Below are 18,470 nucleotides of genomic sequence, written 5' to 3' on the forward strand. Positions count from 1 at the left end.
CTGAAATCGGGCCAGATGCTAAATAATGTGCCAAATAGGGTCCCAAGCAGCCTCCGCAAGTGGCCAAGGCCCATCAAGCCTTCCTTGGCTCGACACCTCTAGTGTGGTCCGCGGTCGCCAATTGCCCCTTTCCTCTATGGGAGAACTGCATCCCCAATGCCAGAGATTGCCTTTTTGACTGCTATCAAAAATTCATCTACCAAATGCCCCGTTGCACCGTTGAGAGCAACGACTGACAAGGCCCGACCCCGAGCGAAGCACTTTCGATGTAAAATCACAGGAACGCCGTCTACCGAGCATCTGGCCGTGTCAGATAGCGTCTCTCGCTGCGTGAGGGTTCCAGATTGGCAAGCAGGAACTTACTTCGGTCCCTGTCCTGAGGGCTCTGTCGCAACAACTCAATATCGCTTCGCCAAATGAACCATCTTGACATGCGACGCGCACCTGTGCGACGCCGAGCTCGGGCTTTTGCATCTGGAACACAATCCTCACACCATCCTTGCCCGAGCATTGTGTCAACAAAATCACCATCCCGAGAGCGGGCGACGACCAGCATGGGCGGGTTCATCCAATGTGCACAAATTCGGGTATGCACGACTGTGATGCATTCTAAACGGGATGTCGAGCTTTCTGAGTTTCACTGGCGAGCCGTCAAGACTTCGAAGATAGGGTCATCTGATGGGAGCTCAAAAAAGAAATGAGTTGTACCCTGATCAAGAGACTTTATCGGGAACCGAATTACACGGCCGGCCATGAACCGTCTATACCAGGTAGGCAAGGTTGCTCCTAGGCAGAACACAAGATACTGAACCAGATGTGCATCATGGCTAAAGTCGGATTCTGCATGATGGCAGTTTAAATCCACCGCTAGTGCCTCGCCATTGATAAACATTGTCCAGAACCCTAAAAGCACTGATTACTCCGTCTCAGAGACGATCCCGCCACCAAGGCCACGATAAAGATTATACGCCTTTCACATTAGGTGGTTCTGATCCTAGCTGTCTCGCCCCTTCGTGCAACACGCCTTCAACTGAAACCACGACATAAATACATCATATCTTCGATTTATCTACATGATTATGCTCGGCGAAGCAACTCGATCATTTCTGAAGACACAGAACGGAGACGTTTTCGAAGGTCGTCGTCCAGCTGCAAGAACGCCGATCCTGAAATGGACTTGTTCGAACGACTGCCCACTGTGACTGATCAAGGGTGCTATAGCTGCTGCTGCTGGTGCCGAAGGTGGAAGCCGAGGAAAGGTAACTGCTCAGCCGAATGCGCTCCAACCGTGACGCTAGAACGTTCACCAGTCGCTGCACCTGGTGTAACTCGCTGAGTACTAACTGCGCGGCCATACGATTTTGGTTCCCGCTATCGATGAAGTACTCACCAACCAGAGCTGGTGGCCGCATCACATGGCCTTCGAACGGAGCATGGCCTGCCCTATCTGTATGGCACTGGGCGTCACGTTCCCACACCATGCTATCTTCCATAGCGGCTATTCGCGTTCTGACTGCAGCGGCATACCGACCCATTATCTTGAAAACTGCCAGTGAGGCGATGGATATGACATAACCGTCATACGAGCAAGGGCAGTCTAACACGGAGTTGATGGTGTTGATGATTCTTTTATTCTCCGAGACCACAGTCTCCAAGGTTCCGGCACTCCTCTTGGGCTGACCACCTGGGCTGTTGCATGCGGTCGATGCACTCGGAAAATTTTTGAGTATCTCCAACACGGTCAGCAGACAGCTTGTCGGATGGTCAGTTGTTTTTGTGTCGGGCTGCATCGATTTTGCGTCTGAGCATGCCGGTGTAGCAATCAACGAATTGTCGGGGGCCGAGAAATTGCTCTCAGTCCTACGGGCCATGGTGTCAATATTGCAAGTACGAAAATGGGTAGATGGCATAACAGATGCAAATATGTCATCGACATCTGCCGCAATGGGAGAAAATGATGTGAGATCGCTGACATCTCCGATGAATGAATTAGGCGACAGAAAAGAGCGCCAGGGATCCGAAGTCTGGGTTATACTGGGCTCTGTTGATGAGTCGTGAAATCCTTTGGCCGTCATTGGTGTCAACACTGAAGTTTGCGCCGAGCCAAATGGGTCTTGCCTTGCCGATAGGATGTTTGGTGTTTGGCCGAGGGAAAAATCTGATGGCTGAAATGCTGGCGACGTGTCGAAGATGGTCAATGGTTCTTGCACGGCCTCTAGCCCCGACGTCTGATTCAGTCCTTGTGAGGTGCGGCCAGCCCGGCGGGATACCTTGTACTCGCACTCTAGACGTCTCCGAACGCAGCGGCTACAGACGGGCTTCTCTTTATTGCACTTGACCTTCGAGGCTGCGCAATGTATACAGCTGTCGCGGAGCTTTCGAAGTTGCGGACCGCTGGACGGACAATGCGAGTTCCGCTGCGAGGGACCGTATTTGGAGGAAACGGTGGCCGCCATCGTGGACAGCGAAATTTGAGTAGGGCCTACTGGGACGGCCCTGGCAGATGCTAACTTATTGCAGAGAAAACAGGAGTGAAGATATTTACGCTGAAGATGTTCGAATGACTGCTAGGAAACTCATGTTATGCCGGCCGAATTTTGTGTTATCGTGTCCGACTTCGACATTGTCGGAAACCGCCTTTGCTTCGGGGACTTGCTGGACTTATCTTGGTTTCTCGAGACGACAGACTTTGCTTTTTCCTCTGTGAGGGGAACTTACGCCCATTGACGAGTTACTCAACCCGGCAAATGGAAGCCGGTCATTGGAGCTCAAGTAAGTGGATCGGACATGGGGTCGCCGCGGCTGCATCGACTGATGCGAATCACCAGTAACACTCTCCAAAGAATACAAATAGAGCCATCTCCGGTGGCCAGGTTTCTAATGCACTAGCGCTGACCTGGCGATGACGCTCCTGGCCAGAGAAACACTCGTATCCCGCCACTTTGCGGGCAGTTTGTGCCCTCCGTCTTCTCAAATCATCCACTCGTGCCCGCAGCGGCGCTGCTGGGTTTCAGCCTGCCTTTCTTTCAGATATCCAGCTGATGCCCCGGCCCGGCTGTATGCACCTCCATCTCAATCGAGCCGCGGGTCTACATGTTTCGGTGATCATAATTCTAATCGCCATGTCGAGACTGTTGACCCTCCGCCAGGACAAGATACCTCGCTTTGTTATCCTTCTCGGGAAACGCCTACATTCATACCAAAGCGTTTATAAATTGACCTTCGCACCTTACTTCACGCAACGACCCATCGTCACGCGTGGTTTGGCGGTGGTATTCAACAGCTGCTCGGCCGAGTGCTTGCTTGAACCGAGCATCTGGAAAGTTCGCGGGTCGGGTCGTGTTGATCGCGTTGTTGCCTCCGCGTCTCGGCTAACTGCTCATCAACATAAAACCAGGACGTGGCAGTCCACTGCTTGCATATTACCGCCATCTAGGATGGTTCGCTGGGATGACAGACCAGAGGTCAGTCTGCTTTGACTGGTATTTGTCCCAAAAAAACCCCGTTCTCCATTGACCGCGATATCAAGCGCAGGGCATAACCCTGTATTTCCCATAATTGCGGGAAGTGAACCCAACACGGGGGCTGCTTGTTGTTTACATACCTCACTCTGTTGCCCCAAGATTTGTCAAGCACATAGGAGCCCGTTCCTTGGCCTGGAGATCGCCAACAACCACTCGGATTTCCCGTGACCTTGAGCAGCGCGCAAATTATGCTCCCCTTTAGTTCGAGAGCTCCCATTTAGACTGCGGGCTTGCCAGTCTTCACGCATTCTTTACCTGTCCTTACCTTTTCTTTTGTACGGCGATCTTGCCTGATACGAACAAAGTCCTTTGTTGCAACACTCACACAATGACGGCCATTCAAGAGAACAGTCGCCGTACCAGCGGGCTCGGTTGAATTTAGCAAAGAGCCTGCAACCGCATGAGGTAACGTGTATCGTGCCTAGGTACCCTGCTGAGCACCTGTTCTCAGGTTCCCGGTGTACTGCTTGTCGAGAGGAAGGGAAAGCTGTTGGCTCTCACTTTGAAGAGGGCTACATTATGCCACCAATGCCTAACGCAATTCCGAGGCGATATTTCAAGCAAGAGGTCACGTCACGGCCCAGCCCTGGCGTGTGCGTTGCTAGCGGCTCTGGTGGCGAGCCAGGCATGCCGCAGTCAGATACAAATGGAGTCTAATGCCAACATTTGCTTAATCCCAATAACGTCTCCTACAATGTCCACGTACCAGACGAGCCGCCAGAGAGCGGTTCTTTCCCGATCCATTCAGCGCGGACTGTCGATCAGTTGCTCTGCCGGCGGCGGTCCCTCGATACGTTGTTGTGACGAATAGGACGATCTCATTTCAAGCGTCGATCTGGTAAGTGCTCATCGCTTAGTTTGTGTCTGCTAACGCGAGGCTGGCTATCCATGGTGCGCTCCTAAGTTCGAATTAAGTCAGTGGCGGGGCGCAGGGCTGTTGGGCAAACATGGCCATGAGAACATCCTCGAGACCGTGAGAGATCACCGCATTTCATACCTCGATGAGGTGCCTGTCTAGGCGGTCTTCTTAGCCAACCAAAATTTAGCGTGCCGTCAGGGAAACATAGGATGAAGGCAGCGATCCCTGAGGCGTCATCCCCACCTCCGATCTTCGAGGGGCAGCCATGAGAAAAAAAAAAAAAAAAAAAAAGAGCCTAGCCTGCCTAACCTGCTTTAGCGAGTACACGCACGGTTGCCCCAGCGCCCCCCTTTCCCGAATAAAGAAACCTGTTGTGACGCCTATGTGACGCTGAGCTCGTCCTATCTGCCTGCCACACGAACTGTATCCGCTTGGTGGGTATAATTTCGATCCTGGCCGATATGTACTGCATGTAAGGCTGGGTACAGGTCATCATTGGTCCACCTCCTCGTTTTGGTATTGATCACTGCGTAGGTCGGCGTGCAATGTGACAAGTGAGCAGGGACATATCCCTGACAGCAGGTTCGACCAGGGACCCTACGCTATCGATACAGAAACCACAGAGCCCTTGATGTAAGTCCGCCCGTCCAAGTATTCTAACTGAACTACGGCGACCTTGAACCGTCCAGTGGAGGTGACCTTGCAGCAAGATTGAGATCCTAGCCCATGAAACCGCGAGCTTCCCATTTTTCGAGGAGGCCCGACGATCTCCATTATCGAGGAATTGGCTTGTCGTCATGCCAGCTCCGTCACCTATGCCATGAGCAAGAAGCTCGCCCGTAGCATTCTCAAAATAATATATTCCGCACCGACAGGTTTAGTTGTATCTACGTCTGTTGACCACGCATAGGCTTCTGGCACAGGAACGTCTAAAAGTCACGCACCTAGCTACATCGGCATGTCGTCGGTGAATGCAGGTATATAGCGGACTGGACCACTTACAAAACGTCTCGTCGCAACTACCGACGCAAGCGTATAGAACGCGGGCCGGCATCCGGGTTTGAGATACGCGCAACAAGTTCGGCGCCGTCGCTCATCGTAAGAATAAATGCCTTGTTGAACCTTCCCTTGACGCATTTGCGCGCCATCGTACCTGGCCATGTTATCTCCTAAATGAGTAATCACGTCCGGAGCAAAGTTGCATAGGCGACGTGGTAAAAATCTATTTCCACATACAACGACCCCCTGCAATACCGGAGACGACGTCAATCAGTCTATGCAAATTGAAGTCGCGATACCGCCCCGCGCGGATTCTCGTGTCTCTCTTTTCGCGCCTGCGCGTGTCAAAGTCAGAATCCACACACAATTTCACCCCGGGTCTCCTAGAGAAGTGGGAGAACATACAGCCATCCGTGTCGATTGTACTATTATAACTCGTCTAACTGGTCAGTGGGTACTGGTATCTCTGTGTTGACATGTTAGTCGAGGTGACTCTGGATTGAAGGGTCTGTTGAGATAGGGGCTACTCACGTGAGCCATCTTCGGCCGTGCGATAGAGGGTGGGGAGTGGGGTTGGACGGGTTGAATACGAATATCGAACCGTATTCAATTGCTTGAGCCTTGAGATAGGCAATCACGCTGAGCGGAACATGGCTTTCGGTACGTGGATACGTGGATACTTGGATAGCGGGGCGAATGTCAACTAAATGGAACCATGGAACTCAGCACTGGCGTGCGGGTTGGCCCGTCGCTTGGCGTCTACGTGGCCCACCTAAACGGTCCAATCAGGCGGCCGGGTCAAAAGGACATTACAACGACGTGCTCGCGGCGCGTCTCGAAGGCGCGCAGCAAGCGCACCTCTTGCTCAGATTCGGAAGGGGAGGTGATTAGTTATTGTCAGGGCGAACTTATCACCGTGTTATTGTTCAGCAGACCAGGCGGTTTTTGTTACTTAGTGAAGGCCGAGGCCCGTGAGATGAAAATCACCCGCTCGAGAACGCGGGGACATTGTTCCTCTTATGGGAAATTTCCACTCTATACCAATCCATTCTTTCTGCGACCCGCGTCTCTACTTTCATCGTACAAACGGACGATAGCCTATGCAAACTCAGACTTTGTGCCCCGGGCACCGACTGCCATTTATATTGATTGCCTAGGTAGTGATTATACCAATCATCTCAAGCCGCACGGTGGGTACGATATTTCGTTGGCCAGATTCCTTGCTTTCCAGGCGCCAGAAGCCCGTTCGGATCGACAGCGTCCTAGGCGAAATATCAACAGTTTTTCTTAGAAAATGGATTCCGGTGGGTGACACCCACCTTCAGTTTCTCAACAAATCTCCTGTACGCATGGTCGTTGAAGTCATTGAGACGGGCTATCCGATCTAAGGCACCGTTAGCCCACACTATGCTCTTTCGTATGAACCCACAGTCAGCCCACCCATATGCTGAACATGCCCCCGATACATCCCATACCCTTTCTCCTTCGCAACCTCATGAAGCCTCATGAACAACCCATCAACAGCCCGTCTCTGGGCTCCATCATGTTGATCATAGCTCCACATATTCGTAACAATAACATGCCTCTCGTGCATGAAGAAATCAACCATGAGCTCGGCGCCCGCGGCGTCAAAGATGGGTTTCACTGTTTGCATCCACTCTAGGACCATCTCCCCAGAAGACGGGATAATGGGCGCGTAATCGCCGTGCGCGGGTTTTCCCACACCGGCTTCTTTCAACGGCCAGTTTACCAACGGGAGGGCCATGAGGCTTGGTAAACCGACGAAGACGTTCCCGTGCTCGAAGGGAATGGAAGATGCATCGAGGAGGTGTCCTTCCTCCGCAACGAAGAGACGCCCATCTAATGTGCCCCTCGGTGCCTTGAGCGCAAGCACCTCTTTAACATCATCAAAGTGCGCCTGGACAATCCGCTTCGACCCATACAGCCCGAACCTTGCAACCCAATACCCCAGCCCAAGCTCCCTCTGAATCTCTCTAACCCTCCAATCCGGAATCGGCCTCTCACCATCCCAAAACTTATTCCTGCGCCCGTGGATACTCAATGCTTCAAGCACATTCCCAACCCATATAACATTCGCTATGGTACCGTTTCTTCGCAAAATACCCAGGGCATCAACAAGGTTTTTAACGTCCTCGAACTCCGGGACGCTAACGGAGCAGGACATGTATGCCTCTGGCTGGGGCGTTAACCATATACTCATCTTCGTTACGATGCCGAGGTTACTCTGTAGGAAGAGGCCTTCAATTGAGGGTCCAAATGTGAACTTGGACAAAAAGGCCGAGGGCGAGTTACTAATACCCCATTGTCCGGTTCGGATGAAATCACCGTCGGGGAGCATTACTTCGCATCCGGCGATGCACTGGTGGTGTGTCGCGTTTGAGCCGAAGCCTGTGCCGCGGTCGAGGGTCTATATTGATTCATGATCGTCTGGCTTAGCTTCTTGGCTCTTATCATAATACGTGTGCTGGGCTTTAGTCAAAGGAGGGGCCTCACATTGCCAATAACACTCCCCCATCCCAGACTCGGTGTACTCGGCCACACCTTCTTCTTATGCTCCACGCAGTAGCTATACAGGTCTTCCCAGGTAACACCAGGCTCGACGACAGCGTAGTGGAACTCGTCGTTTACTTCGATGATGCGGTTCATGCGGTGAAGATCTAGGGCTACCGAGCCGGTGAGGACGGGCGCTGGGCCGCCATAGCTGCATTTATCCAGGTCGAACACGTTATTCTCAGAGTATGAAAGGGTAAACTGATACCTGGGAAAGGTAAAATGCTTACCCAAGATTTTTCCCCCTCGAAAACACCCAAAGCGGAAGCCGAAACCGATTCGCAACCTTCAGTACCCCACGCAATCCCTCCACAGATCCCGGTGTCACAGCTGCACTGGGGACTTTCCGCTTACTTTCATCGTCCTCGTAGACGTCGTACGGATCGACGTAGTCGATCAACGCCTTGCCGACGAAAACAGATTCCACGCCGACAATTGTAATTAATTCGCCGAGAGCCTGCTCGAAGTCGAGCTGGGATACGCCTGGCGGGAGGAGGGCGGGCAGGTCCTTCTTTGGCGGGGCGAATGTTGCGCGGTGGGCGGATTCATACTCGACGCTTGGATAGGTTGAGGAAGGGAGGGTGGTTGTCATTATGGCGTAGATGGGATCAAAGCAGGGGTTCGGATCCTCTATAGTAGCCAGGGCGCTCTATAACCAGGACTAAGAATGGATAACGTGGTGGCTCAGGTGAACCTTGATGGACAGAGAGGTACGGGCGCTCCTGTCCTTGAGCGGGTGGACTTTTGGCGCGGGGTAGCGCTTCATTATGCCCTAGCAATGCTATGACGTACCAGGTATGGCTCCAAGCCTTCATGTTATTGTATTGCGCTTAGTTTCGTGGGTATAGCTCGGCTCATCTGCAGCCAAGACGGTTCGTGGAGCTAGAGTCTGGCCTCCGGAGCTGATCTGCACACGCCCTATACATCGATCACGACTACAGCCCGCTGGACAAAGTGTAGCCTCTCCGCCTGAGGGCGGCGGGACTATAGCAACAGAGTTGGATATCAAAGTTCTGATGGCTTATCTATAATTAGCCCTCGTATACTCTCACCCGCCATGATCGACACGGACTTAAGCGGACTTTAGGACCCCCCAGTTAATAAAACGACAAGCACAGCCTCATCCCTTCCATCTCACCTCATCCCATCTGCCTTTCACCTCTCATCCAGACAAATGAAATGAAGATTATCATCGCCGGTGCAACAGGCTACATAGGCCAGGAACTCCTCTCGCAATGTCTCGCGCAAAACTCTATAACCGCCGTCGTCGCGCTGACTAGACGCGGCCTCCCTCTGACGAACCCCAAACTCCGCACCTACATCATGGAAGACAAAGACTGGCTCTCCTATTCTGACCCAGATCTTAAGGCCGAACTCGCTGGATCTCAAGCCTGTCTGTGGACAATCGGGCTCACGCCCTCAAAGGCGGGGAAGGTTGATGAGGTGACCGCGAAGCGAGTCTCCGTGGAGTATCCAGCCGCGGCGGTGGGGGCTTTTCAGAGAGCTTTCTTGGCTGGTGATGGTGATGGAGAGCGAGAGGGAGATGGAGATGGGCAGCGTAAGGACAAGCGGAAATTCCGGTTCGTATACATTAGTGGTGCGGCGGCAGAGCGGGACCAGAATAGGAGCCTTTGGTATTGGCGTGATTATCGGCGGCTAAGAGTTCGTATACCCTATCTTATCTCTCCCCTACTCAAATAACCTGGTGCTAGGGACTATCCGTTTTGTGTGCTAATATCGTGGACAGGGTGAATCCGAGAACGTCCTCCTCAGGCATTCAGAAGCAAACAAGGACCTTTTCGAGACGTATATCATGCGCCCGGGGCCTGTCCCAACTGATCAGGGCGCTCTGAAGAATTATCTGTGGGAGATGGTTTCGTCTGTGAGGCTGGACTTGTTGGTCAAGACGATTGATGTGGCGCTGAATGGGCAACCCGAGACGACGCTGTCTGTTCAGGCGATAAGGGGGTGGGCGGGGAAGTAGAGGTGGCGGTAAGGTATTAAGTGGGATGGGATGTTGATGATTAATATGAGTGGTTGCGTCGGGCAGTTTGATGGGGACATCGGGCCGTTGGCGAAGGGTTTCTGTTTTTGCGGCTACTTGCGCCGTTAAAGGACGGATATTCGGGGTTTGTTTAGGATAGGCTCTTGGAATACAAGGTCGTAGATTCAAAACAAGTCTGATGGGTTAGATGGGATTTGATAGTAGTCTTAGATAGGATACTCACCAATGACTTCAAAGACTTTGGTATCGACAGAATGCAAGGTTCCGTCAAACCTACAAGCCCCGGCTCGGTGGTGGGCGCAGCGGAACGCTACATCATAAAATCAGACCCGACTCCCAGCTTCATCTTCCGATTCCAAAGATGGCTTTTCTGCGTTTCCCCCGCGCGGGAAGACCATTCGCCAAACCCCAAACGTTAGAAGCTGCATAGTCGCCCGCGCAAGCTCCGCGACCCCAGAGCGCACCGCATCCCGATCAGCTGGCAGCATCTCCGTAATCCCATCCTGGGCCAAGTGCCACCCCTTATCGCGCAGCAGATACCTCCTGGCGTTGGAAACATTCCAGAGCCACGAGTTGAGGAGCATGAGTGCTACGTCGAAGCCGTAGTAGAACCACTCAAACAGTAGCAGCGGATCAAGCCCTTGCAGTTTCTCGATATTGTCAATATCCAGATCCGTGTTCCCGGCGTGCTCGACAAGCCGATATATGCATCTGATGAGAATGAGGAGCATGCTGATGTACAGCGTTACCATGAGCATGGGGACCTTTCTGGCCGTTATAGATGTCTTTGCACACTGGTAGTGGAATAACCCCGCGACGCAGACGAGCGTGGCGATTACGCAGAGTTGGATTGAGAGCGCGACGAGGATCAGTCTTCCCGAGGGACTGCTTGTCGCTCGTGGGGTTCGAGGTAAATGCGACCCCAAGAGCATTCAGGGCTTCGACCAGCGCCATGATGGCGCCGAATTCGAGGACCCGGTTGGGCGGTATGGGTGCCTTGCGTGGGATGTAGGTGAATATTCGGCCGAGGACCTAGTTCTAACAGCGGTCTGACGAGAGGTAAGTAAGTGTGAGGCCGAATTTTTACCCCCCAGCGAAACTTACCGGCAAATCGTGATGAACACTTGACTCATGATATAAACCATCAGACTCTGCTTCGGCGTGTTGGTATAGACAGAGCTATAAGCGCCATACTCGCGGAGCGCATAGCCGGTTGTGAACCGTATTGCACAGAGTGGGTGCAGCCCGAGCACAGACTATGCGGAACTGATTGTGGACAGGAGTACGGTAGTCAGTACTCTGTCATACTAGTCGCCGTGACTAGATACGGTTGCGAAAGCCTTACCAACCTGCCCGCCGCTCATGATGAATGTCGCAATGGAATTTTATGCTGCCAACAAGTAGATCGTATGAAATAGCTTAGGTGCGATAGAGGAATGAAGGCCAGGTACAAAGAGGAGTCCATTTCGTCCCCTTTTACCCGTCAACCCTCCCCTCTCTTCAGCTGTCTTTCTTCTCTCTAAAACGTGCACCATACCCACTCCAGAAAGAAGAGGTACCAAGGACGCAGATGCTGAGCTTGGCCTCGTCAGCTCTTCAGCCCCCCAGCGCAGCGCCAATGGGGGCGAAACGAAAGCCATCTATGGCACGTCATGAGCATGACACGCTAAGCCATACATCTTTAGTAGGGATGACATGAATCATGCGGGCTCTATCTGAGGTTCACAGGCCGTTCGTTGCCTCAAACGCGTCTTCGTGTCTATGGCCTTGCCCTAAATCCGAGGATCATGACGCAGGAGACGAAAGCTCGAAAGTTTGACAAAGTTGCGACATCTCTGATGACCTTTGGAGAATATGAAGGTAATTTTCCAGACCTCGACTGGTTCGTCAAAAGATAACTGACTGTGAAAGATCAATCCAGCCTGTTACAATAAATCTTGATATATATATTTGGGCGCTGGCCTTGACATTGGGGGTAATCAAAGAACAATTCTTTCAGTCCGAACTATGCAGAAGCAATGAAAAGACATAGAATAACTTCGAAAAGAAAACAAAGGTAAAGAAACGAAATCGATCCACTCCAATGCCCGACTTAATAGCTAAGCACATCTCATCTCGTCTCCAATCTAACCCCAGAACTCCCATTCAACGGCGCAATAACCCATCTAAAAGCGACCGTCAGCGAGGCTCTCTACAACAACCCAAAGAACTTACCACATGCCACCTCATACTGTTTCATTCCTAACATACGGCGTTGGCTTTCCCTGAACAGGCACGATAGTCTGCTGGTTCTGCTGTTGAGACGAAGGTGCCGTGGTCTTGATGGGCCTGGGAGGCCGGTCACTTTGCGCAGCGGATTTCTCCTCGTGGTGTTTCTTCGCGTAGCTATTCGTGAATCCGAGAATGAGGCACATTTTAACAGAAGTTAAAGCTCTAGTTGGCCAAGGGCGATGGGTTTGTTCAGTGCACTCCGAAGATCCTAGATGGAAAAGACAAGCGGACAAAAGCAAGGACGGTGGAGGATGTTGCAAGCGACAATATTGTTCTTGAGTCAAGTGCCAGGAGGGAGGGAGGATACAGATGGAGGGGGACAGTTGCTGCCAAGTGAGGACTCAGGGTAGCGTTTTAAAGACCCAGACACAGGGGCGTGTTCAGCCGTCAGCAGACGTCAGCAGCACCAGCACTGGGGGCTGTGTCCATGTGTACACTTTCCCCTAATCGGCAAAACAAGCTGCCAAGACGTCGATCTGAAGGCTTGTTTACGACCCGCAATGGGTGGCTGACGGCTCTAGCTTGCGAAGGGCATGCCGTTTTGAGATTTAGGGCAGAATGCGTGGCTCCAACGAGGCTGTTCCCACCTTCGTTATCTGCTGGTCGCGGATCAGCGTGGGGGCCTAATTGCATGCTAAAACTGAGTGCGACCTCATTCCCCTGTCGGCGTTAAGGTCGGATGGGAGCTGAATAGGATGGAAATAGGTGAAGCAAATTCATGTACGAGTCATAATTTGCATCCTTGTGTATACAGAGAATGATTAGTTGATATTCTAGCTTGGATTCCAGAGACTGAGCGACAAATCGATGAAGAAGCGATGAAAGCGCACTGGAAGAAAAAGCGACATGTTCTATCAAAGGCCAAGCAGTAGTGTCATGCGAGATTATTTTTTTTGAAAGAGCCCATAAAGACAGAAAGGCACCAAGTGCCTAAAAGCCCACATATGCCAAAGCGTACGCCAATGAAAAGGAAATCCAAATGTAAACTCAGAACACCACCGCTTCATATCACAGGCAACAAAAAACCGATAATCAAGAAATGTACACGAAATGGCAATGAAAACCGGGAATGAAGAGGCTTAGGGCTGATGAGGGAGAAGAGACCGGGAAGAGCTCGCCCACTGTTGTGGCCGGCAAAGATCTGGGGCCAGGCTCCTCACAGTCATCATCCTCATCAGCTTCAGAATCTCAAAATTCGCGTTGAAGCTGCTCCCGAGTGCTCTAGTACTCTGTGCCTGGTTCACCATCCTCGTCTTGCGCGTCGTCTGGATCATGTTCGCCGTCCTGCGACTCCTTCTCGCCCTGAGACTCCTCTTGATTCTGGGCGTCATCATCCAGCGCTCCACTATTCTGGCGGGAGGCTCCATCAGTGGAAGACGCCTGATCACCGTACTCAATCTCCTCTCCGCTGCTAGAATCTTGCATTGTCTGGTGCGTATCCCCCTGTGGCAGGGGTACACGAACATACTCAGACTGCGCCTCACCGTGTGCATCCACGTCGCCGTCCATATCGGGGACCACATCGGCATTGACATCTGTGTTTTCAGTTGCCATGTTGCGTTGAGCAGCCGCATTCAGTCTTGCGCCCATCTCCACATCGTACCCGGCTGCTGCGTAAGTTGTCGGCCTCGCCTGAATTTCCTGCAGCCCCGTGAGGCCCATCTGCGAGGTTCCTAACCATCTGGCTGTGCTCCGCCGTGTGCTTTGCGCCGGTGGGACATCTTCCAGCCTGGCTCTCTTGGCTGTTAGTTGGTTGTCTCCTGTTGTGGGATCACAAGGCCGCTTAGTTGGGGCCGTAGCGCTGGTAATCTGTTGTTGATCGGGAGGCGGCAAAAGTCCCATTGGACCTTGGTATCGAACGTCGAGCTGGTTAAGTTGCTGCATCGCGGCTTCAGGTGGGCGGGCTGGTTGGGTCGCGGGCTCCAGCACAGGGTCGCTCGCTGGTCCGGAAGATGGTACCCAAGGCCGCCCTTGACTCATTTGTTGCTGGTATTGCTGCTGTAATGATGCCGTATTCATCTGATATTGGACCATTTGTTCTTGAGACATTGGTGGCTGTTGCGCTTGTCCGGGTCCCTGGAAACTCTGCTGCTGCTGCTGCAGCTCAGCAGGGCGGTTTAGAGAAGCGGGTACGTCGATTCCCTGTGCACTTAGTGAGTTATAGAAGTCAGATGGCCCTCTACTAGTGCATGGGTCTACGAGTCCGTCAGACTGCCCTTCGTCGGAATATCTAGTATAAGGCAGTAAGCCAGTCGCATGTTGAGCTGATGATGTCGGCCGGGTTACGGCCAGGGTCCGAGCTTGGATTGCTCTCGGTGCACCTGTTTGACCCTGGTCGGAGGGATCGTTCATAGCCGGAGGTGGAGGATATTGAGGTGGTTGAACAGATGTTGGGAATGACGCGCCCTGCGGAGTGAGATCTGAGCCCGGATAAGCGCCATCAAAGGCTGGAGTGTTAGAACTATAGGAAGCTGCTCCAGAGCCCATGGCAGCGTAGGACTGATTAACAGACTGGTCCTGACTGTGAGGAGGTGGATTGGAATCTCCAGCCTGAGGTTGCTGGTATGTGCCCTCGGCAGCACCCTGGGAGCCGCATGGATTCATTGGAGGTTGCCCTGAGACCCTAAGTGGAAACGGAATTTCGCGTTCTTGGAGGCAGAAATCTGCTGGATAAGGCTCATGCGGCTGGCATTCCGGTACAGCCCCCAGCAGCTTTAGGATCATCCTCTGACTCCATTTATTTTGAAACATCAAAGCAAGAATCATCTGGTTCATGGCGTGATTTTCTTTGTACAGCTTGTTGATATACCACTGCTCCCGTGTGAGTCCATCGTTATGTTGGCGTTCACCAGGACCGTGGTTGTTGGGGGATTGCAGCGCTCCGCCAATTGTTGCTGAGCCAGGGCCATTCTGATTCCAAACAGTCCCATACGCTACTCCCTGAGGATTTGCTGAAAAAGCTTGACCGATCTGTTGACCAGACGCGGTGAGCTGTGGCATCTGGGGGAATTGATGACCTTGGTATGGAGTCTGTGTACTAGAGTTGAACCCCTGATTGAATTGCAGAGTGAGATTGAGTGGCTGAGGCGGTTGGAGGCGGCGTGGTACGGGCTGCTGATATGGAAGCTGCTGCCCTGTGCCAGTAGTTTTCTTTGGATCATACCATTGAAATGCTGGATCCCATACATATTGGTTAACCCCTCGGCCATGATCATTCTGATTTTGAGGGTAGAGCATTGGGTTTTGGTGAGGATCATGCCCGGTCTGGTCCATAATAGCATCTAGCTGGGCATCCTGGTCACGCCAGGTTTGAGGCAAGGGCGGCGTATTGTTGCTGGTGCCAGAGACACGACCTGGTGGAACATACATGCGTGGCCTGACAAATGGTTGATCTGACCGTTGCCAGTGTATCCATTGGGCTCCCCGTGAAGAACCAGCCGCCGCTGCGTGCCGTTCCCCTGTTAATTCTCTTGTTCTGACCGTCCGTCGATCCGTGTAGGTGCACCGTACCCCGTACTTTACACAGTGACGACATCTGTCGACAAAATTGTTCTGGCAAGCGGCTATTCCAAGGGCCTGAAAAGAATTTCGGTTAGTATGTTGCTTTGCAGGTTCACGCAGCAGCAATGGAATATGGGATACTCACAAAGCAACGATCGCATTGTTGGCCCTTGACGACCTGGTGAGACCTGAATTGAGAAAAATTACGCAGTTGTAGGCCATAGTCCATCTCAAAGCGGATGATACTCGGGTCCCAGTTGTAGGCCAGTGTCCAGTGCTGCTCAATGGCAGCCGTCGTATTCCTGCCAATCCCCCAACCTGATCTTTTCGCGTCCGGTCTTTCAAAGGTTTCATAAAGTGTTTTAAGCTCCCCTGGATTAGGAATCGGCAAAACGAATACATATGGGGCGTTTTTACTGCGCCTTGGACGATGGTTCCCCACAGTGCGGGTGTTTCCCTGCGCTTGGTTCGCGTTGTTGGGATTCTGTGGAGTCGGCTGGAGTGATCTCAGGCTTTGCGCTTCGGGTTCAGGATCTGTTTGTTCTTCCTCTGGGGGGGCGTAGTCGGGGTCTTTATCATCATTCTCGTCCTCGGGCTGTTGCTGTTGGTGATTGAAAGTACTGGCTTCCTCTCCCGGTCCGTCGTTCAGCAAGGCCTCGTACTCCGGGTCAAACAGAGCATCCTCCCCGGTAGCTGTTCCTGATCTGAGAAAGACCATCCTGACGACCAAATGCAGAGTAAAAGCGAGCTCTTTTCAAGCTAACAATAGTAATAAAAGGAAGGGTTGTAAAGTGATGTGTAATGAATCGAATATCAAAAAGTCGCAACATGCGTTGCGCGCCGCGAGGGCAAGAAATTTATAAGCAGTCGCAAACATAAGACATCGCACCAAACGAGTCTTTCACAGTTTTGTATAATAACAGAAAGCTTCTTCATCACTAAATTTAGTCATGGCAGAACTGTTTGATGCAACAATAGCTGGGGATTGGCCGGGGTGGAGCGCCCATGGCTCGAAGACCACACCTCAATGGCGGCATTGTGATTTGTGTCCCATTCAGCTTGTCAAAGGGCTTCATTGATGTAAAACTGTGAATCGCAACTGTGAATTCTGGATCTTGAGTGAGAAAATTCGTCCCGGGGGTCCAGATTTTGCTGGCAGAAGGTGGCACTGGATGGCAAGCGCGAGGCACATTCGTCCCTTCCCCAACGATTACCTTGACGTCAAGAAATTCACAATTCTCGACACCATACTTGGATGAATTGGACTGCAAGATTGCATTGAAGTGAAGTTGATTTTCGCTGAAACGTATGTGCGATCGTTGACATAAACGCTGCCTTGTCCCTTGTCCTTTGTTTTCAACACGTGCGACACCCAGAGTACGGCTCTAGGGCTAACAATGTTTACGATGAAAGACCAGACAAAGGAAATCGAAACCTGTCAGAGACTCCAATCTGACAAAGAATCATCGTATGTGATGAAAGAAAGCACGGTCAAAAAAGATCTCCAAGTCTGAACGTCCCTGGTAGATCAGTCTAGCCTATCAACGAAGTCCAAGGTGATGCCACTCCAGGTCCAGTGAATAGGGTTGATTCGGAGTGAGTAGTATGTGGGTATTTCACAGATGTGGCTTGGTCTAGTCCAAGAGGCGAGGGGGTCAACTAGTCTTTTCCTCGATATCCGCTGGTCTACAGTTACTAGGTAGAGGCCTGGCTCCACGGAGGCGACGCGCATAATTAGGATGATATAATTCACCGTAACGATGTGCACTCGATGCGCAGCGAATATCTTGTCTCGCATTCCCGAACTTCACTCGATTACTCATGAATCTAGCTGAGGGTAACTTGGTCATTCATGAATCTAGGCCAATGAGCGCGAATCCAAATGCGACTGAAAGGTGCTCAGTCCCATTACTCGGAATCGTCAGATTCGAGGGTCCGGCCGTTGATTGCAAGTAGCTCAACATTACTGTGACCTGGTAAGCACGTCGGACGGCCCATTCTCAAATACAACTTACAAGACAAGGGTGGAGTTTCCAGGAATGAACGGCGGCGCGCCTCTGAAAATAATCAGTATAGTCTCTCTACAAGCAGGATCGCGTATTACAGAAGCTCTTACCTCGCGCCGTACCCATAATGCCTAGATACGGAGAACTTGTCAGCCTGAATTTGATAAGGAGAAGAACGAGAGGAACGTACGGGCCAAATGTCAGATATGACTTCTCACCAAGGCTCATTCCAAGTATTCCCACTTCCCATCCTACAATGAGTTAGTAACGCATCGGCGAACATGGTGGAAACTGTGGCTAGGACAAACCTCTGATAACCTTGCCCATCCCTATCTGGAAGGTAAAGGGGATTCCCCGCTTTATGCTGCTGTCAAATCTATACCACAATGGGGCTTATTAGCGACAATGATATAAAATCGTAAAGCACCGTTGGAAAGGGCAAATTATGCTATTATCGTGCCCATCGCCGGGATAACTCACCGTCTTCCCCTATTCCACGAGCGCGTCGGATCGTACAGATAGCCGTGATAGTGCACCGTGACAATGTCACCGGGCTTGGGGTAATCGACGCCATTCCCAGGCCGGACGATGTCCTTGATACAGTCAATGAGCCCCATTGCTGCCAGGTGAATGTACTGGTGGAAGATGAAGGCGAAGTGAGGCGCGGAAATCCGTGATCCGTTCATGCCTCAGGCCACTGCCCTCAGGCTTATGATTACGTCAGATATGCGGGA

General features: G+C 51.9%; 5 protein-coding genes across 5 annotated transcripts; 1 reads left to right on the forward strand and 4 right to left on the reverse strand.

Moving 5' to 3' along the window:
- Window positions 1-1,077: 1,077 nt before the first annotated feature.
- Window positions 1,078-2,456, reverse strand: BDV17DRAFT_284558 (Zn(II)2Cys6 transcription factor; the record flags this gene model as incomplete). The annotated part of the gene is made up of 2 exons (XM_073760553.1): window positions 1,078-1,166; window positions 1,265-2,456. 2 exons carry the CDS (start codon window positions 2,454-2,456, stop codon window positions 1,078-1,080), a joined length of 1,281 nt encoding a protein of 426 aa, XP_073611450.1.
- Window positions 2,457-6,497: 4,041 nt separating this feature from the next.
- BDV17DRAFT_208157 (FAD-binding oxidoreductase) lies at window positions 6,498-8,642 on the reverse strand. Its single transcript, XM_073755370.1, has 5 exons — window positions 8,184-8,642; window positions 7,897-8,104; window positions 6,823-7,810; window positions 6,702-6,766; window positions 6,498-6,644 (listed from the first exon to the last, which is right to left on the reverse strand). The coding sequence occupies exons 1-5, from the start codon at window positions 8,543-8,545 to the stop codon at window positions 6,561-6,563; spliced, it is 1,707 nt and encodes a 568-aa protein (XP_073611451.1). The 5' UTR covers window positions 8,546-8,642; the 3' UTR covers window positions 6,498-6,560.
- A 455-nt stretch (window positions 8,643-9,097) lies between these two features.
- Window positions 9,098-10,137, forward strand: BDV17DRAFT_274133 (putative nucleoside-diphosphate-sugar epimerase). The gene is made up of 2 exons (XM_073759085.1): window positions 9,098-9,615; window positions 9,701-10,137. The coding sequence occupies exons 1-2, from the start codon at window positions 9,133-9,135 to the stop codon at window positions 9,935-9,937; spliced, it is 720 nt and encodes a 239-aa protein (XP_073611452.1). The 5' UTR covers window positions 9,098-9,132; the 3' UTR covers window positions 9,938-10,137.
- Window positions 10,138-10,281: 144 nt separating this feature from the next.
- BDV17DRAFT_295252 (uncharacterized protein) lies at window positions 10,282-11,322 on the reverse strand (the record flags this gene model as incomplete). Its single annotated transcript, XM_073763024.1, has 4 exons — window positions 10,282-10,690; window positions 10,752-10,990; window positions 11,101-11,214; window positions 11,308-11,322. The coding sequence occupies 4 exons, from the start codon at window positions 11,320-11,322 to the stop codon at window positions 10,282-10,284; spliced, it is 777 nt and encodes a 258-aa protein (XP_073611453.1).
- A 6,316-nt stretch (window positions 11,323-17,638) lies between these two features.
- Window positions 17,639-18,353, reverse strand: BDV17DRAFT_295255 (FKBP-type peptidyl-prolyl cis-trans isomerase; the record flags this gene model as incomplete). The annotated part of the gene is made up of 6 exons (XM_073763025.1): window positions 17,639-17,696; window positions 17,746-17,787; window positions 17,847-17,867; window positions 17,927-17,987; window positions 18,045-18,112; window positions 18,217-18,353. 6 exons carry the CDS (start codon window positions 18,351-18,353, stop codon window positions 17,639-17,641), a joined length of 387 nt encoding a protein of 128 aa, XP_073611454.1.
- Between the last annotated feature and the right edge of the window lie 117 nt (window positions 18,354-18,470).

The sequence above is a fragment of the Aspergillus undulatus genome (assembly GCF_047715775.1).
Source record: "Aspergillus undulatus strain CBS 261.88 unplaced genomic scaffold BDV17scaffold_65, whole genome shotgun sequence".
Lineage (NCBI taxonomy): Eukaryota > Fungi > Ascomycota > Eurotiomycetes > Eurotiales > Aspergillaceae > Aspergillus > Aspergillus undulatus.

Excerpts from the sequence above, each read along its gene's own strand:
- BDV17DRAFT_274133 (XM_073759085.1), top strand. The coding sequence starts at position 9,133 with ATGAAGATTATCATCGCCGGTGCAACAGGCTACATAGGCCAGGAACTC. Across the intron at positions 9,616-9,700 it reads GTGATTATCGGCGGCTAAGA|GGTGAATCCGAGAACGTCCT; the intron begins GTTCGTATACCC and ends TATCGTGGACAG.
- BDV17DRAFT_208157 (XM_073755370.1), bottom strand. The coding sequence starts at position 8,545 with ATGACAACCACCCTCCCTTCCTCAACCTATCCAAGCGTCGAGTATGAA. Across the intron at positions 6,767-6,822 it reads GGGGCATGTTCAGCATATGG|ATCGGATAGCCCGTCTCAAT; the intron begins GTGGGCTGACTG and ends ACGGTGCCTTAG. Across the intron at positions 6,645-6,701 it reads GATTTGTTGAGAAACTGAAG|GACGCTGTCGATCCGAACGG; the intron begins GTGGGTGTCACC and ends TATTTCGCCTAG.